We start from the raw sequence: 21,379 nt of genomic DNA, 5'->3' as shown, positions 1-21,379 counted from the left end.
CACGGTGTCTGAGTGGCTACGGCGCTCGGCTGCTGACTGTACCACACGACTGCGGGTATACATGGCAGAGCTGCAGTAAACTTTTTACTGCGAACATGCACCCCGTAAACTTTTGACCGTGTTTACGTTGGCAGTATAAAGCTGGAATTTGTACTTTTAAACACATATATCCTGCAGACGGTACTTGTTCTTTCTTCCATTAGAACGGTTGCTGCGCCCCAAGAGAGCCTTGTGACCATGCTAGCATCAACCACAATTTATTTTAATTTTTTTTAAGATACACCACTGCTGAAGTTAAATTTCATGCAGCAGTATCTTGATGGCTTCGCCATTTCCCCCAGTCTTGATTTCTTCGCAGACAGGCCAAACTTGAGCCCACATCTAAAAGGAATTCAATGAACAACCAAACTTAACTTTGTACTCATCCACGGAGCGAGAATGCTTCTCGATGGTGAGTCCAGCATTGATCGCAAGTGTAAGAAGGAAGGAAGGAATTTTCTTTATCAAATTCTTTCCTTAATTGCGCCGTTAAGTGCCCTTAATGTGGCGCTTCACCGGACTTGTGATGTACACGTACGTGCGACACTTCTTTATTGTGGACGTTCCCAGCCACAGCTTTTCTGTGCGAAAACTAGGGGTGTGCGTATATTTGAAAATTTGAATATGAATTGAATATGCTTGATATTCGATTATTCGTATCAGAGACTTTTCGAATATTCGCCCACGATTGTAAACCGCGCCGAGGCTGAATTCGATTAATGCAACCATGGCAAAACTACAATATCTGGGCAAACTATCCAACGATTGAGTTGAAAGTGCTAAAAAAACAATACAAATGTGTCCTGTTTGCTTTCCTCTCCGGCGTTTAACGCGTGGACCGATCGCATTCGACCGCTGCTAGGCTTGGCCTCGTGCGAAGTTCCATAAGTGGCCTTTCCCACATATTACTCCCGATGTGAACAAGATGGCCAGCCACCTGCTTCGGACAATCGCAGTGAGACAGCGTGCTGTTTTAGAGCGAAAGCTCTACTCCTGTGCTCAGCCTGAACATCAACTGGCTCTTGCATTTGTTGTTGTTGCCTTAGTGACATGGCACATACCCACAATGGGGAATTGGCCAGGGTTCAGTGAGAAGAGCCCAAAGAAGAGGGTGAACTGGTGCCAATCTAATGATTGTGCCTTGGGTGACCGTGGGGGTGGATTTGACCTTTAACGGGAGGCGCATCGCATGTTCAAAACCGCGCATGGCAGGTGCCTCGGTCTTCTTCATCGACGCCATAGCTGCGTGCTTGGCAGTCACGTCTGCCGCTGTGCTGGCTGCTGCTCCTCGCAAGTTGTGGCATGTGACGTGTCACGTGATTCGCTCTTGCGTTTGGCAGTCACGTCCGCCGCTCTGGACGCTCGCTCTCGCACTTGTCGCACATGACGCATCACGTGATTTGCTTTCGCTGATGTCTTGAAAATATACATTAACCAAAGCTAAACTGCGTTCAACAGAGTTTTTGCTTATATCCTGGCTCAGGCGAGTTGAGCCACAGCCACTCTTTTTCTTTGGTCCTTCTATGTTTTCCATAATGCCATAATAACTCTCCTAGAATGAGCTCCGCCATTTTGACTTGGTAAACAAGAAAAATGGGAAAGCCCACTTGCGGAACTTTGCATTAGGCTCTAGAAGGGGTGAGTCGATCGAGGCGTCGCAACAGAGCAAGCATTCACGAAAATATCCCGCCTATTGCATGGTGCATTATGGGCATAACGGCAGGTGTGACAATGATTGGAGGACCCTTACCACCTGGCCAATAAGTAGCCTGACTGCGTAGTTTCAGTTTCTGCATGATCTTCGCTGTTATCCCATGGCGACGGCAGCTCTCAGTGGTGGTGGTGTAAAACATTTATTTGTACTATTTACAAAGAGATATTGCTTGGATCGGGCTTGAAGGGCCAGGCGCTCACAATCACTAGGCGAGATCCCTAGTCCAAGACCCCTGTGGCTTCCGCGGCGGCCTGGGCTCTTGTCACCAGGGCTCGTTGGTCCTGGAGAGTTGAGCAGCCGAGCAGGGCAGCCTCCCAGTCATCCCGCGTAGGGTGGGGTGGGAAAACGGCATGCCCATACCATGTGGTATGAGTCCGCAAACACTTCCTCACACTATGGACACTCGCCCGAAAAGGCCGAATTGAAATGTTTAAGCACTGCCGGGCACAGTACCATGCTGGTGTACAGGCGAAGCATTCGTCCATCATCTGAAACCAGCTCTGTGTGGTTTCGGATGCTGACTGGCGCATCACAGGTATTTTTCCTTTCTAGAAGCACTCTCTCCGTTCCGACGCCGACGTGCATTTCCCTCTCTTGCTTCTACATTGTTCTTCCATCACACCGAAAGTGGGAACCTGCACTGAAGGCTTTACTGTATTTTCGGCATTTTTTTTTTTTTCGGGGCACAGGGCATTTTATAAATCGATCTTCTTATAATCCGGGAATTTCTTCCGGTCCCTTGAATTCAGATTAGGTTTTACTAGCCATCATGTTATTTTTAACTGCAAGTCATGCGTCATTTATGGATTTAATTTTGCATGACCAGCATAATGTTACGCTCTCTGATCAAGTAGTACACATTGTATGCACATCGCTTTTTTTTTTTTATGGTGCTGAGTCAGTCTAGTTTCTATATCAGTTGCAAAGACCATTCAGTATAATGAATAAAAAAGGGGGCAACATTCGCATGTTATCTTTTTCTGAAATAATTTTTCCTACTGAATGCAGAATTCAAATTAGAGCCTATAATTACTAGTACAATTGATGCTGACAAGATGAAAGCACCAATTTCAACAAATGATATGTACAAACTAAGCAGCTCTGAATTAATGAGCCTGTTGTACATATTCCTGTCTATGACTGGAGCAGTAGTGACTGCAATCTTCTGTAACTATTTTCTCAAAACAAGTGTTAGAAACTGCACTTCTCTGAGGGAATGATTGCCCTCCGATGTCAGTGAAGTATTTACAATCTTTCTTCAACTGATGCTGCAAAGGGTGGGGAGGCAGAACAGCTGCAATGACCATTTGAATGCCGTTTTTGAGTGTGACTGCACCAGCTTTGAACAAAAGTTGGGCTTTGTATGTCTGACAGTGGCCTCATAACATTTAAGAGAAATCTTGCTCATTTATACAATACCAGAGCACCTACACAGGGGTATTACTGTAGGAGGAAACAAAAAAAAAAGCGGGCATAGTACACATTAATGAATAATCTGATGATACTACGTAGGAAAACATGATGATTTTGGATTTTTATGGCGCAAGGGCATTTACGGCAAAGAGCACCATGGCACAAGGTGTTTTTGACTACTCAAGGTGGGGTCAAAGACCCATTTTCCAAGCATTTCGCCCCAGATAAGCCGAGCACCAGGCCAGGGGAAAGCTTGTACCCATTGTATCACCGGTGGGTGCCCGGCGGCACTCGGGATCGAACCCTGCACCTCCCGCATGCGAGGCATATGTTCAACCACTTGGCCACCGCTGGCCAAAAAACAACTATGGAAGAAAAAAAGAACACAATAAAATTACAGCAATAATTTAGAAATACACCAACTATGGCATCTAGCAATAAATGGCACAAAGTACTATTATGCTCAGTTATGAGCTGCAACGTGCCGCTCGCTGCACTCTGGGGGGGGGGGGCTGGAATTGAAAGTATAGACGTGTGTGCCCATGCACAAAAAGAGGATTCCAACATTCCCCCTTCTTGAATACAAATCAGTGGCACACCGAAACAATAGCCTGGCATGTCGATAAGTGCGCTTGGGCTGGTTTGATTTGGTTTGTCATTATGGCCTGCTATTGCCTTTGCACTCTTTGTCAAATGCTACCTTCATTTCCTTGCAAAGGAAAAAAAAGAAAATAAAAGGCACCACTGCCATGGGATGAAAAGTAGTAGCAGTAGTGGTGGGTTATTCAAATAATAAAAATGAAGGATAAGATTTTTGCTAGCCCCGGCATCTGCCATCGATACTGAAGCACCGGAGCTGGGGCAGCGGAAATAAAGTATAGTAGGCAGAATTGAGAAATGAAATAAAAGATGAGGGGACAGGAGAAGAGGAAGGGGGAGAGGTAATACACACAAACTATTTACACAATAAGAAAAGTGTACAGGTTGTGTGTGTGATTAGTTGGGATGACAAGAAACGAGACATTTCGTGAGCACTGCATCGAACGAATAAAGCAGTGCACTTTTGCACCTAATGCAGCAATGCCACAGGTTCCAAGGAGCAATCGCACGAGTATTGCGGAATTCTGCTCAATGTATATTTGCAACGCAAAATAGATGCTATGGCAGGGTGCTCACAGGGGAGAAGATCGCCTGTATGGTGACTATCACAATCGGTAGCATCTTGCTATACTAAGTGCTGCCGAAGACCAGCCAATAGTTGCTGCAGTGTACATGAACCCCTTTGGTGCAGCAAAAAAGATTGGAGAAGCTACCGCAGTGTCCCATCTGCTGTCGACGCATCAATGCCGCCCTAAAAATTTCTGGTTGTTCTGCAGCGTGGGTTAGCTTTTGGGGTATGCGAGGTGACAGTGGGCCTCCTGTGTCCCTGGGAGCCGACACTTAACAATGAGAAATGTGTAGGAAACACTGTTTTCGTAATGCTTAGAAGGTATATTATTTTGTGAACTTCAGGAAAAAAACACATGTACAGTCTGTGTTCCACATGATGCGCCCAGTATTACAGGGTTAAACATGACATTGCAACTCTTATCATCATCAGCAGCCTGACTACACCCACTGCAGGGCAAAGGTCTCTCTCATGTCTCTCCAATCAACCCTGTCCTTTGCCAGCTGCGCCCACACTATGCCTGCAAACTTCTTAATCTCATCCGCCCACCTAACCTTCTGCCGCCCCCTGCTACGCTTGACTTCTCTTGGAATCCACTCCGTTACCCTTAAGGACCAGCGGTTATCTTGCCTTCGCATTACATGCCCTGCCCAAGCCCATTTCTTCCTCTTGATTTCGATTAGGATGTCATTAACCCGTGTTTGTTCCCTCACCCACTCTGCCCGCTTCCGATCTCTTAACGTTACACCTATCATTTTTCTTTCCATGGCTCGCTGTGTTGTCCTTAACTTAAGCTGAACCCTTTTCGTTAGCCTCCACGTTTCTGCTCCGTGAGTACCTGTAAGATACAGCTGTTGTACATTTTTCTCTAGAGAGATATTGGTAAACTGCCATCCATGATCTCGGAGAGCATGCCATATGTGCTCCACCCCATTCTTATCCTTCTATGATCTGGATCAGCTGTCTTTACCTGCCTTAAGCAGACGTAATCCTTTACCACTTCCAGCACCTTGCTGCCAATTGTGAACTGCTGTTCCCTTTCTAGACTGTTGAACATTACTTTGGTTTTCTGCATGTTAATTTTTAGACCCACCGTTCTGCTCTGTCTGTCTAACTCATTGATCATAATTTGCAGTTCATCTTCTGAGTGACTCAGCAAGGCAACGTCATCAGCAAATCGCAGATTATTTAGGTATTCTCCATGAACTTATTCCTAACTGTTCCCAATTCAGGCCTTGGAATACCTGTAAACAGGTGGTGAATAGCATTGGCAAGATCATGTCTCCTTGCCTGATGCCCTTCCTTATTGGAATTTTATTGCTGACTTTATGGAGGACTATGGTAGCTGTGCAGTTGCTATATATATCTTCCAGTATTTTGACATAAGGCTCTTTTACACCCTGATTCCGCAATGCCTGTATGACTTCTGAGGTTTCCATTGAGTTGTATGCTTTCTCACAATCAATGAAGGCTATATATAGGTGTTGGTTATATTCTGCGCATTTCTCTATCGCCTGGTTGATAGTGTGAATATGTATATTGTGAAATATCCTTTACTAAAGCCAGCCTGATCATTTGGGTGATTAAAATCTAAGGTTGCCCCGACTCTGTTAGCGATTACCTTAGTAAATACCTTGTAGGCAATGGACATGGATGCAATGCTAGTCATTTCCAAGAGCTTTAAAATCAACTTTTCTTCCGTACTGCTACCATGACTGTGCTTTTGCACAATGCACAGGCACTAAAATAACTGTTGTCACAACAAAACTGTTTCTGTACAACAGAAAGAACAGTGCAAGTGGCAAAGGAAACTATGGCGTTCTTTGCTGTTTGCTTGGCACAGCATTAGGTGCTCTTCAGTCTCCGTGGCTTGTGCCTGTCATCCCATTGCACACACTCTTTCAGCTGAGAACATAGTGAAGGCAATTCTGCAACACGATGTGTCATTGTGAATGGAGGCAGTTAAAAGTTTACGAACACTTGCCCAAGAGCAATAATTGGTGGCTCAGTCCATTTTGTAGTAAAAGCTACATTGGCCACGAACTCGCAGTTTCGCCGTGCTCGCATTCCCACCGTAGTTGCACCGCACCACGTGACCAACCATGTGACGAACCACGTGACAACTAGCCAGACAACCAGGCTAACCTGGACTTGCAATCAAGATTAACCAAGGCTAACCAAGCTATGCCTTATCTTTCTCTATGTATATCCTGGCATAGCCGAGCCAAGCCACCGCCAATTTTTTTACTCTGATTCGTAGCCCATATAAACAATAAAAAGTTTTGGTTTAAATGAAACATAAATGATGAACTCTTGCATAACTGAAGGAGGTCGCTGCATATTTGCATGGTGATACCTCGTGAAATGATTATTATTGTTACTGGAACAAAAGAGTATTTTATAAATGGCACAGGAGTTGCTTTTCATCTTCTTTGCTATGGCAAGCCGTAATTTCTATTCAGCAATTCTCAAGTGTTTTCACTGTGGTAGTGGCGAGTGCTGAGAACTCTGTGCAGCTACTTCGGTTTGCATCCTTTGCTCTCAAGGCACCTAGTTTTCTCATGCTACGGTGCCTTTGCTTTTTCTTGGGAATAAAGCCAACAGCGGCCCATGATGACAAGTAATACCATCCTGTGTTGATTATGCCAGGCATTCTCATCAATGTGCCATTTTTTTCTTTCTTTGGTAGGAAAGGGCAGGCGAGAGAGCCAATTTGAGGGGGGGCGAGATGCATCATTGGAATGCACCACATGTTGGCGCTACGACCACGCTCCCTAGCAAGCTGCAGCATGTTGCAAGTCATACTGGGCGCGACAGTACATTTTTGAAACACAGAACAAGAAATGAAACAATCTTTTTAACAGAAGGTTCTGCAAAGGAGCCCAGAAAGACGTGGGAGGGGCGGCAGCAATTTTCACAGGTAGACTGTTGCAGTCACGTGTTGTTCACAGAAAAATAATGTATTTTAATATGTTTACTCAGCGCTTGTATTTGCGCACTTTTAATGGGTATGATACAATAAACATGTAAGGAACATATTTTCAGCTGCAACTACACAGCATCACAGAGAGATCGTCTTTTTACTGTCACACCCTACTTACTCTCGAAGCTTTTTATTTGCAACAAAAGGCAAAAAAAAATATTCGTTCTTCACAGGTAGTTTGCCAATGCCACTTTTAAAGATGATGTATCAAAATCTTCCATTTCCTTTTTTTTTAATGATAATGGTGTACAGGGTCCTAGGAACAACAGAAGAAGAAGGACTTTAAATAATTTACTGCAGTGGTATTTTCCACGCAAATTTTTGGTGTCCACAGGCTGTGATATAGTCGACCCAGTACTACACAAAACCACCTTGTCATGTGTGCTCCCAATACACTGAAGTGTTAGCAGCTCCGAAGCTGTCATCTGCTGTGAACGTATGTGACTTGTATTGGTTCTGTGAACAAGGCATTTCACGTCATTCACCACAGAAAGTGGAACTCTATGCAATAAAGAAAACAGGAGCTAACATTCTAGTTTTATCACCTTTAAAGGCCCGCATACAACTGTCAACAAAAACAGCAAATAGAAAACTTGGTGTTCTTACTCCTTTGCAGAAACAATGTGTGCTGTAACTAACCAGTACTACCCCCGTATCGTTCCCCTCAGTGACAGTGGCACCCCAGTGGTAACTACTGTCCCTATATCACTTTCACGGAAGCTTCACGACTAAAATGATGTTTGGAAACTCTAGCTATACAGTAACCCTGCTGACACTGCTCAACACCACCAAAAGTTGGCAAGCATTTCGACTTCCTCCATGCCACAAAAATCTCCGTTAACCCCTTTATTGATTAACATCTATGTTAATTAGCATCTTTATTGAGGACATGATTTCTCACCACTGCTTGTTATCCACTCTGCTCAAGATTTTTTTATGCTTCAAGGCTTTGTCAAGCGTCCCAAGATGGTCCCATTGCATATGCTGGCTTAGTGGCTGGCTATGGCATTCAACTGCTGAACTCAACGATGCAGGATCAAATCCTGGCCATGGCGACTACAGGTTGATGGTGATGAATTGCAGAAATGCTCGTGTGCCGTGTGATGTCGCCATTAAAGAACCCCAGGTGGTTGAAATTAATCTGGAGACCTTTACTACAGCCTTGCCATAGGCCCTGGGCAGACATGGAACATTAAGACCTCGCACACCTGGACATCCTCCCGACCACAACTGACCTTTAGTTCTTGTCCCTTATGTTGGTCCTGGAAGTGATGCACCTCCTCTGCCCTAGTCTGTAGGTGGCTCCTTCTTCACTTCCACAATTTTCATGAAGCCTCGAGTGCCTTCTTCAGGAGAGTCCTGACGACTGTGCACTATTCTTTCATGGCATCTGACATGCCAAAGCTCAGCGAACCTCTGCCCACACTGCGAACAGACGTGGGGCCTATTTCCTCTGGTGTGGGTGCGCATGTGTCTGTCAAGGTTAGCTTCGGCGTAAAACTTCTTTCCGCAGTCGGAACACACGTGTTCAGCTGCGTCATCGCCCGCATGCTGCCTGTAGTGATGTCTTAGACTGGTTTGATAGCGAAAGCGCTTGCCGCACTCGGTGCACTCGTGGTGCCTCATTGTCGAGTGGGTGTGCAGGTGTTGTTTGAGAAGCCAGGGCTGCTTGAAGCCCTTCCCGCAGACCTGGCACACGGAGAGCTGCTCTCCGGTGTGGGTCCTCTCGTGCCTGGTGACAGCCGTTCTGGGTGGGAAGGAGAGAAAAGGAGGAAGAGAGCGGAGCGACCTTTGGTGTGAGAGCATCACTGGTGGCACAGAGAAGAAAAAAAAAAATTGCCGAAACACACACAGAACACCTCGGGCACCAGTTGTAGAAGTTCAGTTTTTTACAAAACCCCCTCTATTCTATCGAGGCTGTATTTCTTCTTCTTCATCTACCTGTTCTTCCAAGCCCACCTGGATTACATGACTAACCAATGGTCCTACCTAGAGTCATTAAATAAAGACTTGGAGTACCGTCACTGCAGCACGGCGGTAAGCAGGGGCGGCCATTTTGTTGTTTATCACTGTTGCCAGATTGCCGCATTGGCGACCTCGCCGCTAACTTTGGCCCGGCCATTTTGTAAACAACGCTGTTAGCCACCCTGCGCTGCGGCGGGGATCCTAGCCGTACGGCATGGAGCCGCTCAGATGCAAACGGTACAGCTGTTGCCTTCAGTTTATGCTTTCGTCGTGCAGAGCTGAAATGCTGCGAGGCGCGGAATCCCTGGTCACTGAGTCGGTCACCGGCAGCACTCGCAGCGTCGCAGCACTAGGACTACCACAGTTGCCCGACTGAAAACGCATAAGCCACAAAATGGCAGCCCCCATGAACCGTCGCAGTGCAAACAAATATCACGTGATGCAAACTGACCAATGATCGTGGCGGCGGCACAGAACAATAGGAGAAAAGAGTGCCGGTACTCTAAGTCTTTATTTAGTGACTCTAGTCCTACCCATTCATAGGTATGCAGATTACCCTATATGTGCGGCCATGTATACAATGGATGCTTTCAAAGTTGTGCATGCTCCTCACTGCAAACCAGGTAAGCTCTGCAACGTGAACACAGAAGCTTTGAAAAAGCTGGCTAAAAATCTGCAGTCCAAACCCTAGAATGTATTTCAACATTAAAAACAAAATGCCACTTATATTGTGCCACCTGCAGTGGTCGCAAAGTGTGGGGCATATGGCAAGTGCCCAATACAAAAAAAAATGACCGTTAAGGATCGAGGACTACAGATATTCTGCAGGCCTGCTGTGACCCGCACGAAGACTTATCTACCTGCGGAGAGGTGCAGCTGGGCTCCTCACACTTGCAATCATTAACAAAACTGGATCCCCCCAGCTTGCCATTCTAATGGTGGGTTCAGAGGCGGCCCATGGCTGTTCCGAAGTGGAAGAAGGGTATGAATTGAGTCCTAGGCCAAGAAAGCATTTCTGAAACCCGTGTGCGCTTTCGGGGTGACCTTACCGCCAACCATCACTGCATCAAACCTATGGCTTCCAGAAATTTCCGAGCACCTGCAAGCTGTATGACACAAAGCTAGGAAGCTGCCTAACAAATTCATGATAGGCAGCTCACAGAATTGGCTACTCACGAGTTTACATGGCCACTACACCACTTTTTCACAGAGGGAAATTAAGGATTGCTCAGAAACAAAGAAATTAAACAATTTTTTTCTTGCAAGCACACATAGCTTGCACTCGAGGGTGACCTAGCTGTAGCATGCAAGTTGAAAGTAAAGACATTTACAGTCGCCACCTTGTCAATATGACCGCTGTTAATACGGATGACTTGAATCATGGACAATTTTTCTCAGGACCAAACTTTTTCAGTGTATTTAGCCTCGTTAATATGGAACCTCGCTGTCCAGACAATGAACAATGGGAAAATGCACAGAGCCCATTGGGGCTCACATATTTTTGCCACGTTCATGTGGACAGTGATAACGAAATCTCTTGCTTCAACCAAATGTTTCATTTTCTGCATTTTGAGTGCAGAACACCAGAGCAGTGCAGTGGAAAATTTCAAATTCACTGATGGAGGTCCTTTCCTTTCAAGTTTTATGCTTTAGAGTTGCAGAGTCGACACCCCTTCCCATTTGCCATATTGCATAAATGGCAGTGAAGAAAACTCTCTCTGCAGTTTATGTTACTTAGAAAGCCTAATACAGCAGCTATCAGCGTACTGAGTCATGGGATGTGAACAGCTGTAGTAGGAGTTAGATCATCTAGCAGTGAGAAGCCATCAAGTGCATTATACATAGATCATTACGCACGTGAAACTGCACCACATTAGTTCAAGCACAATGGCAACCAGAATAATGAGCTTGGAAATACCATAATTCTGTCTAATTTTAACTTCATCGACACCCACTAACCTTCTCAATCATGGCATTTTTTTTTCCAGACTATTTTACTACGCGATTCGTTATTGCGGACAACTCGCTTTATGGACATTTTTGCTTAGGAACCAAAATGTTCATATTAACGAGGCACAACTGTATTGGTTAAAACAGAATTTCAAAAATTTTGAGCTGGCATACTTTTATCGCTTTTCTTTCGTCTTAAACCAACACATCCAAGCTCAAAACATAATGCCATTCTCATTACAGAATGGAAGCTGCAATAACAAACAAGTCGTCAAACTTTGGCTTACGCATTATCGCAGGAGAATGGGCAGTAGTTGCACCGGTGCAATGCCAGCGACTGCAGGGGGTGTTTGTGCTGCCTGTGGGCATTCAATAAGCCTGGTGATGAGAACATCTCGTCACAGGTCTTGCAGGAGTAGACCGGAAGCAAGAGTGTCACGCTGTTTTCAGCCTCTGAAGCTAAAAAGAGCGCAGAACAAAGTGCTTATTATTATTTATTGATACCGCACAGGTCCCGAAGAGCATTGAGTGAGCTGGGCATCAAGGAAAAGGAATATACAGAAATAATAAACTGCAATAATGGTGAAATGGACGCGGTACAAAGCAAAAAACACGAACACAATGATGGTCTAAAATGGAGCAAAAATAACATCTGAACAGAACAAGAGAATATACGAAAAAATTGCGAAACGGGAATATGCGAAGAAGTAGTAATCAGGTACAACCAAAAACAGTCGTACATCTAATAGAGAAACAAATACTTGAGAGAGCTTCTAGCACTGTGTGCACACTGGTCACTTATCACAAGCATTGGACGACAGCTGAGGCACATTACATTCCATAAATTCCTCGTTCCTGCTGTTTCCGGTTCTTGCTGTTGCTTGTATGAAGTATCCCCAGAGTGTACTGATACAAGTAAAAACTGCGTGCAGGCTAGGTGCTCTTACTAACGACTACCGTATCTGTACGTCCATAAAAGCATGACCCTGCCGGATGTCACAAAGAGCGAACGAACTAACATTTTATTGCTTTAACACCTCTTTTTGGCGAAGTGATGTTGCCTTTGTTCACCTTCTCCTCCTTGTAACCCTTCTCTCCCCTTGAAGCTTCACCCTATATAAGCTGCATCCTGGCTTCAACAAAAATTCAGTTGTGAGTATAGCGCTTGTGTCTCGTCGTCGTTCGTCCTTGTGGTTTGCATGGTTTTGTGCTAGGTTTTCTCTAATTTTATTGCTTGACCCTGCAGAACCTTCCTCGCTCCTGCTGAGTTCACAAACTCCGTGATGACATCTATATTTTATTTGTTTAATACGCATTATCAGTATCAAGCTCTTAAAGTTCGTAATTACCCATATAGAATCAGTACAAAAACCTGCGGCTCACTTCATCTCATCCAATTACAACTGTGCAGCCACAAAGAATTTTAACGCTTTTGGAACTTGCCAGCTGCCATGCAATACTCACGCACTTTTGTGAGCTTCACAAAATTTACAACCATAACTACTTCATACTTCCCCATTCACGTTGCCTCGAATTGACCACAAGCAAACCTGCAAAAAATGCAATTAATTCGCATGCATTTTCCCCCTAACCACACATTCCATGAACTTCTGCTGACCTTGTGACACTAAAAGCAATGTGTGCAGAAAGTACTTGATACATAGGCAAGTTTGATTCAGACAGAACTCAATGATGCAACGACAATAAATTCACAGCTTTAACTGTACAGAATTATGAACACAAAACATGATCATTTGAATAAAGTTTGGCATGTCACAAACGTGTTGTCCTTACAGGCAAAAATGAAAACAACAAACTCGCTGCCATGACATAACACAACATTTCAGGACAGCTGCGAATACATAAGAAAAAAAATTATTAGCATGCATTACCCTACATGTCTTTAGTGCATACATTTCTTAATATTAATATGTACGCTTTCCCACGTACTCTGAAGACGAAGAAGTATTCACGTTTCCTTGCTGCTGCTGCTGTTTGATGGCATGTAGGTTTATGTGATCGAGCACAATCTCCAAAAACTGTAACCAAAGTGCTCAACATCAGCTGGCACCATTAAAAATGACAATGTGAAACCGTTCATTCTTCCCTTGAACAAGTTCACATCTTTACTGAGAGAACAAAATTGCCTAGGAGGCTGTCAAAATGCTAAGACATGCCAAAGTAGTGTCAGCACCCTCCATCCCTTCCCATAAGACACAACACTCGGTATATCAATGTACATTTCTCAAAATAAATACAGGAACTAATGAACGAGTTTAGAACAAGCTGCACAAAACAATAAAATTTCGGAAAAAATCATCTACAAAGAACACAAAACAACACAGCATAAAGTGTTGCAACGAACTGACTGTCACCCCCCCCCCCCCCCACAGAAGAAAGCAAAAGAGTGCAAGCACTGAAAGTCGGGATCTGAACACGCACACAGCGCTGGTGCATGCAGCAATTGCAGTTGCAGCACAAAGATGCAAAACAACAAACTTTTGTACATGCTCGTTTTCCAGCTGCCACTAAGCAGCCATTCTTGCAAAAACCCAGTCTGGCACCAATTCTGCAATCGCGGGTCTGAGACCCTTCCTATTTTCATTTTCAGAATTTGAAGGGATACTCACGACAAACTGAATTTGGCCTATATCAATTCGTTACCATATTTTAATGACAACAAGGACGCTTTCATTACGAATGGAGTGCTTATAAGCTACAGGACGCCAGAAAACAAAACAGACTGCGGTGATTTCAGGTACTTTGTCATTCACAAACATATGAAGCTAGACCGCACTGCCATAGGTCAATATCATAACCTAATATATATCAAGTGTGAATCAGGTGGCAGTAGAAAAATTACCATTACAGGGCAAAATGAATAACACTGCAAATATGATAAAATGAACGACAACAAGGTCATAAAATACAAAACCATAAAATTTTAGAGAGCAAAATACTGCCGAGTCCCTTAAGCATTCTGGGCCCAGAGTGATCAGATATTCCGGTCTGGTGCAGGGCAGGAGCCTGTGCACTTTCCACTTCATAAAAAGTGAACAGTGTAGTTTCCATTCATGACACAAACTGCTGTAGCAAGTGACATGCACAAACAGCCATGGTCCGAGTGGAGTGCTTAGTACATTAGCGGTTAGGAAAGTTAATAACAAAGAGGAAATGCTGAATCTTCGAAAAAATGCTGACTATAGTGGTTAACTTAGTTACAAAATATAGCAAGCTGTCACAATGGGCCCAAACAGAAAGGGCATTTTATTTTCAAGTGGAAATGAATGTTCTCAAAAAGAAATGTGTCATGAACGCAAAACAAAAATAAGACAATGCACCAGTTACGAGGAACAACACAACTTTGAAAATGCGAGCAGTTATAATAAAGCAGTCAGCATTGTTATTTCAAAGGAATCAGTGCTGCTCAGCAAGTTGAGTGGCAACTTATTCTACTCACCTACAGTTTGCGGGTACAATACACATTTAAATATGTTAATTCTAGCAATCACTACAAATGTCTACAAACTAAACACCATCACTTAAAGCTGCCTTTTCGAGTATATCAGCACATGGCATATTTAGCACATAAAGCACACAGCATGCAGCCACATAGCAAGGTGATGCTAGTACATTTTTAATTATATTAAAGCATCCTATATGTGTTAACAGATGCCTATCCAAAGCTTGCAAGGGTTCTGCGGTTGAAAATCAAGAGAAATACCGAGTCGACCAAGAGCCTCGTGTTTGGCGCTCTTTGGCCTTAGTTGCCCTTGCACCATAAAAACCTAGCATCACCATCAGAAATACACTGGAAAGAAAAGACACACTTGTGAATGTTCATTTCAAACTTAGCTGTTGCTTGAAATAATCCAGGTTTACTCTGTTGGACTGCCCGGTTTAACGTCCCTAAGCAACACATGGGCTATGAGAGACACCGCAGCAGACAGCTCCAGATAAGTTAGACGACCTGCAGTTCTTTAATGTGTGCTTACATCACACACATTTCACCTCCTTTGAAATGCGGCCAATGTGACCGGGATTCGGCTGGCAACCTTGGGAACAGCAGCCAAATGCCAAAGCTAGACAGCCACAGCGGCAGGTTATCCAGGATTAAACAAACAAGTTCAGAGTAAGTTGTCGCAACAGCAGCAACCATGACATGAAAAGACAAGGCAGGAAAAGAAATGAATATGGGAGGGACAGTTACCGCAGTACCAATCCACCATTTTCATGTCCTGTACTACTTCTTTATTTGTGTGCTTACCTCCATTGTGATGGCAACTTCATGTCAACAACAGAACACTTCAATATGTGCATAGTTCAATATGTGCAGTCAAAAGACGCTAGACAGTTATTTTTTCTCATGCATTTTGCTTGCAAGCCTTTTTCTTTCTGCCACTGAGGAAAGCTGTTTTTCTCTGACACATCAAATTTTTAATTATTCATTTATTTATTATCTATAACGGCCCTCAACCGAGGGTATGACACAGAAGGGGTGCACTGGCACACAAAAATGCAAAACTAAATAAATAATTACAATGGAGCAAAAAAAAAGTCAGGAAGGCAAATGCTAGCAAGCATGAACCTAAGCAAACCTGCGAACACCACAGAAACAACCTCACTGTAGAAAAATAAAATGCAGTGAGGAGTATTAAACATGCAGTAAAAAAAAAACAGCACAGAGTGAGAGGTGCCAGTCAGTGATAAGAAAAATTTTAAAACTTTAAAACAATTTCTATGACTATAATTACAATTTACAATTTCCTTGATTGTTAGGCAAGTTAGCTTTTATTGTAGTGAAAACACGCTTGCTCGTTTAAATCTGGTTTACAGAATGGCGCAAATGTGGCAGTTATAAGTTCCGTTTTTATTGCATGCTGCAGGTTAAAGGTTACAAGAACACTGGGATACAGAAGAAGGTTCTAAAGTCAAGAGGCTGTGGACTCCTGTAAAGACAATTGTAAAAAAACATAGTTAGCAGTTGCAAAAAATTACACAGTCATTAGCATCAATAGGAGCGATGAGTGAAATGAGAAAATATTACAAGCAGTTTTGTTTGAATGAAAACATTAACACACCTTCACACATGAATGCAAATTTACCATGCTACAAGTGGCAACATTCATGCATGCCTTTCATCCATAGAAATAGTTGTCACACAAGTGCGTGCACCTTTTTCCTACTTTTCTTTCTCTTTGTTTGCCTGCGTCTTGACCTTTTTCTCACGCAGCGCAGATTGAAGACAGTTGCACAAGTGACGCTAGACACCAACAGCGAAGAAGTATAATAAGGTAGCCAGTGCTATGACTAACTAGCAAGTCCTCCAGAGGCCTTACTCCCTTATGGACAAGTGCTGTAATTTCTGGTACACAGACCACACCTGGATTATGGTGCGCAGGGTTTAATTTTGGCTGAAAAAAAAAGTTCTTTTACTAAATTTTTCACACTGTGAATAGAATGAATAGAATCGAACTGGGCATTTCATGCGACATTGAGCCACATTAAAAAAAAAAACCTGTATAGTCCACAGTTACAGGTAGTTTGCAAAACCCAAAATTTCAACTTTTATATGTGTACAGTGGGCTTTACAGTGTACAGCCCATGGGCAGTACATTAGAATTCACGACAGCAAGTTTGAGAACTAGAAGAAAGAAGAGGTCTTGACCCAGACCACAGGAGAATCGCGATTCCATTTGGGACAAAAAATATGCTGGGACAAGCAAAAGAGTGAAAAATGATTTGTCTTGGCCTGTGAATGGGAGAGTGAGAAAGGCGAGTGCTCGGTCACTTAACATCCAGCAACCTTTTGCACACTCTGGCCATTGTATAGTCAGAGCTTGTGGAGAGGCATTACTTAGTTTACCTTATTCCGGCACACTTCCTAATCCCATCTACCGACCCGACTACCTGCCACCTCCTGTCATACTGCCTACTGTTGGAATCCATTCCGTTGCCCCAAGGGACCATTGGTCAATTTTCCTTTGTATTATGTGCCCTGCCCATGTCTATTGCCTCTTCCATATTAACACAGCAGTGTTGAAGATCCAGTGTCACAGAAAACCCGGCGTCATCGATGTCGACCGTGGGCGAAAAATTCTGATTAGTCGACAGGGTAATGATGTCATAGCCATATCACCTTCCACGGGAATTTCAAACACCCCACAACCCTCACGCTAAACCTGATGTCACAAGTAGAATGAAAGTGATTAAAATGTGACATGTTGTGTGACTTTAAGGTCACTACATCTCTCAAATGGTTCAACTTTATGAAGTAATTGATTTCACCCAAAGAAAAAATTCAAAAATTTTAGCCAGGCTTCAAAACCATGGTCCTCGGATTGCAAGCCAGACACGCTACTGACTACGGCTTGCAAGGCACACTGGTATGGTTTGGGAACAAGGGGGGTTTATATGTGTGCCGTGTGCTCTTTCATGTAAAGTGGTATCTTATGAATGCATGCTGATGAGTATGTGTTTAATTAGAGAGGACCACAGGCCGCTATCGCGTCATACCTTTAAAGGCGGAACTTAAGTGTCCCCCAAATTTTTAGCTAAGATGCCAGTAACTTACATTTCTTCCCCTAATCTAGTCAGCTGCTTTCCATTTCTCTTAACCATAACCAGCATCATTTTCCTATCAACAGCTCACACTGCGTTACCGACAATTTAATTTTAGCATTAAACAGCACCGAAAAGCCCATAAATATTGCATGTTATGCCATTTCAAGCAACAAGTGCAGTGGCTGTTGATAGCATAAACCGCACCACTGTGGTGTTAACTCCTCTGCTTGCTGTGCATAGAATCTTTAAAGTTAATTTGCTTTACGCTTTTGACAGAAATGTCTCTGCAGTTGTCAAGGTTGCACTTTTATGCCACGTGCTTTGAAGACTATACATATGTGGATCCCAGGAAACCACACAAAATAAAGCAGTACCAGACTGTATTAAGTGATTCAAAGCTGGAGTCGTCCACAGTGCTTCTCTAGCGGAAGTTATGCACTTCATTTCCATATTTTTCCTTGTGTTTCAAAGAAACACCTGTACAAACATTTAATTTCTTGTTATGTGATGAATAAGCTGTCCTTGCCGCCATGGTACTGTGTGGCCAACAAGGGTTCTGCAAAAAAACAACAGGTTTATCACTGAGCTTATCATCATCTTTTTCAGTCTAGTTATCAGTTTCACTCAGTTCATCAGAAATGGTCTGTGGTCTATGGGGGTTTAATGTCCCAAAGCGACTCAGGTTATGAGGGACGCCGTAGTGAAGGGCTCCGGAAATTTCAACCAGCTGGGGTTCTTTAACGTGCACTGACATCGCACAGTACACGGGCCTCTAGAAGTTCGCCTCCATCGAAATTAGACCGCTGCGGCCGGGATCGAACCCACGTCTTTGAGATCAGTAGCTGAGCGCTATAAAGACTGAGCCACTGCGGCGGCTAAAAAACATTTCCATCAGTCGCGAAATGAGATGTGGGGGTACAATGTGGATGCTGCAGCAGGCACAGGCAACAAGCGCTAACGGCAGCAATGGCAAGCATTTGTGTGTTCTGTGTGAAGCACTTAGTTCAGCCGAATATTGTTCTAGTATGATGGGTAGTTCCTTTAAAGGTGTGGTCATTTCCTAAGCGTGCAGTGCAATACCATACAACAACTGATTGATGCCTTGAATGCGCAGTTCACATGTCACCTTTGTATTGATATACAACCACTGCAGACTTGACTGCAAAAGTACATGGGACATGTGTGCTCCAGCACTGTATCGCCACCTACCGTAAAGTTCCGAGACAACACCCACCCATACTACGGAGCCATCAAGAAAAAAATACACACTGGGCAAACTTTAGGGTCAAGTGCCAAAAACTACAAAACAGTGGTGGATCGATACATTAGCAGTACATTCGTGCTTGTTTTCTCACTCTCGCTGAACCCATCACCAGACGCGTGGCTGTCGGTATCAAAATCTAAAACTCTCCTCCCCTTCTAAACCTCCCCACCCTGCTCCTGGCTTACCACTGAAATCAGACAAGTAGTAGGCATGTTGGTGACTGCGGCATCAAAATTCAGTACCGGTCATGTGAGGCATCCAAAAACTAAGCTGCTTCTTCATTCATTGTCATTCTGGCTATCAAGGCACACTGGCTTAAGCATTATTTTGAATTAAAATGACGAAGAAGCAATTATATCACAGTATTTCTATGCCTCATGCAATCTGTACTGAACTTTGATGACACAGCCAACATTGAGCTCTTGATACCAAAATAGCACGAGAGAAAAAATTCAGTTATAAACAGTTAAACCCAGAAGCTTGTAAAGCTCGTTGGCGCTTTTTCTCCTGCTTTCCTCCAGCTTCTTTCAGAGAAATAAATAGAAAAGGATGCTAGGCAGATTCAGCATATTTGGTACCTTCTGAAGTACCCAACCAGACTCTCATCACAGTGGCATCCGTCTCATACCAACTACACCATGATGCAAATGCACAGCAACACTGAATTATAGCCTCCTCAAGTGGTACTCGCACCATATTTTACATACACTGCATAAACGGCTTGCTCCTTTGTAGGCGAAAGGCCTATCACTGGCCCAATCATAGCTCAACCCCAGTCAGACCCAGTCAGTTTCAAGAGAGTGGATAGCAGACACTTAACCGAGATATCGCAATTGCTTCTTGGGGTCACTGCAGTAGCGACACCGTGTATACACCGTTAGTGGTTAATATAGGTCGCGCGATCACTCTGTAGAAAAACTAACCGGAATCAAGCCCGAATTCACTTGGCCAAAAAACTTTCACTCTCTTTCACTGCCTTTGTAGCTAGCACAGCGTGAAATACAGGATAAGCCCATAATGCAGGGCTTTAGACATGCTTTTCGTTCGGAAAACTAGCTGTTAGCATGATGTGGTAGCGAGAAAACATGCTTATGTTTCAGTCGCATAAAGACAAAAGTTATCACGCCCACCTCAACATCGAGCATCATACGCGAGGCTTTGAAAGCTTCTCATAGCATTTGCAAAAGGCTGCGGGAGCGGGGGAATCACAGGGTTGATAGTCTTTCATAAAACGGACTGTCGCTTTCAAGCGTACTGGAACGGCACAAGTCTCCACGGCTGACATTTTGATCTGGACAGCGACACTGCACGCTATAGAAAATGACCACACTTTCGAGTACAATGTAAAAGCACCCGAGGCTTACGGCAACCGGGCAGCATTTGAGCAGAACTATACGCCGTGCACAGAACACCTAAATGTAAACTCACTACCTAATTCAGCGGTGTCCTCTGCGTATAGTGCTTTTGCCGTCCGTGCCAGCTGCAAAGTACACATCGCACCTTCGCGCCACAGTTTAAAGAACGTAAACATAACAGACCACACGACCACGCCGGAGCGTACTAGCGTTAGGTTGGGTGAAAGCACTGCATCAATTACGCAACAAATAAATGAAGTGCTCGCCCAGGGGTTGCAGTAGAGAACCAGGGTAAAGCATGCATCCGTTTCCTTTCCTCCACCAGTAAATTTTCCTGTCAGCTACGGACAAAGCACGAAACCACACGCTTCTGCGAGCTGCGGATGCTATGGATCGCATCGGCTTGGCTTTCAATAACTCGCTAGAGTCCGCACATATTCGTTGAAGAAAACTACAGTGTACTAAAATATATTAATAGAATAGAATAATAAAAGATAATAAAATATAATAAGAAAACTGCCATTGTATGGCTATGTTTGTGGTTTCGTGTCATCACGAGCTTGTCATCACGATAACGTTCGAACGAATTGACTTTCAAGAAAAAGAATGGTTGCATTAGATAGCGCACCAAAAAATCTCGCAAGAGATATCTTGAGGGGCATGTGGGCTAATTATTTAATTAATTAGAGCCAAAAATGTCAAAAAAAGAGCGGAGCCGGTGCAAAGCGGCGCCAAATTTGAAAACACCGGAAGTGTGGACGGAGCGAAGCGTGGCGCAAATTTGATAACTTAATCGCCAAGTTTGAAAACTCAAAATGGGTAATGATGGAACTCGATTAATTTAGGCAATTTGTCAAATAAACCCCGAGGGTTCGTGGAATAACTTTTTTTCGGAGGTTTACATTACGCTCGAAAATGTTACTGCTGGCAAAATCTGTTTGCATAAAAATGGTGGAGTCCGTGC

At 43.8% G+C, this 21,379-nt stretch overlaps 1 protein-coding gene across 10 annotated transcripts; it reads right to left on the bottom strand.

The window, feature by feature from the left end:
- Positions 1 to 1,759: 1,759 nt before the first annotated feature.
- Positions 1,760 to 20,814, bottom strand: LOC144104699 (uncharacterized). Of its 10 annotated transcripts, XM_077637858.1 has the most exons (6): positions 20,489 to 20,814; positions 16,548 to 16,646; positions 14,957 to 16,181; positions 11,520 to 11,685; positions 8,553 to 9,064; positions 1,762 to 2,388 (listed from the first exon to the last, which is right to left on the bottom strand). In XM_077637858.1, the coding sequence occupies exons 3-5, from the start codon at positions 15,012 to 15,014 to the stop codon at positions 8,605 to 8,607; spliced, it is 684 nt and encodes a 227-aa protein (XP_077493984.1). In that variant the 5' UTR covers positions 15,015 to 16,181; positions 16,548 to 16,646; positions 20,489 to 20,814; the 3' UTR covers positions 1,762 to 2,388; positions 8,553 to 8,604. The 10 variants fall into 10 exon arrangements, with proteins under 10 accessions (XP_077493977.1, XP_077493980.1, XP_077493984.1 ...); XM_077637856.1 differs by having other exon boundaries at positions 14,957 to 16,646; XM_077637857.1 differs by lacking the exon at positions 20,489 to 20,814 and having other exon boundaries at positions 16,548 to 20,442.
- Positions 20,815 to 21,379: the final 565 nt, after the last annotated feature.

Source organism: Amblyomma americanum, chromosome 9, assembly GCF_052857255.1.
Source record: "Amblyomma americanum isolate KBUSLIRL-KWMA chromosome 9, ASM5285725v1, whole genome shotgun sequence".
Classification (NCBI taxonomy): domain Eukaryota; kingdom Metazoa; phylum Arthropoda; class Arachnida; order Ixodida; family Ixodidae; genus Amblyomma; species Amblyomma americanum.
The sequence above is the reverse complement of the archived record's forward strand: the minus strand, read 5'-3'. Positions and strand labels throughout refer to the sequence as shown.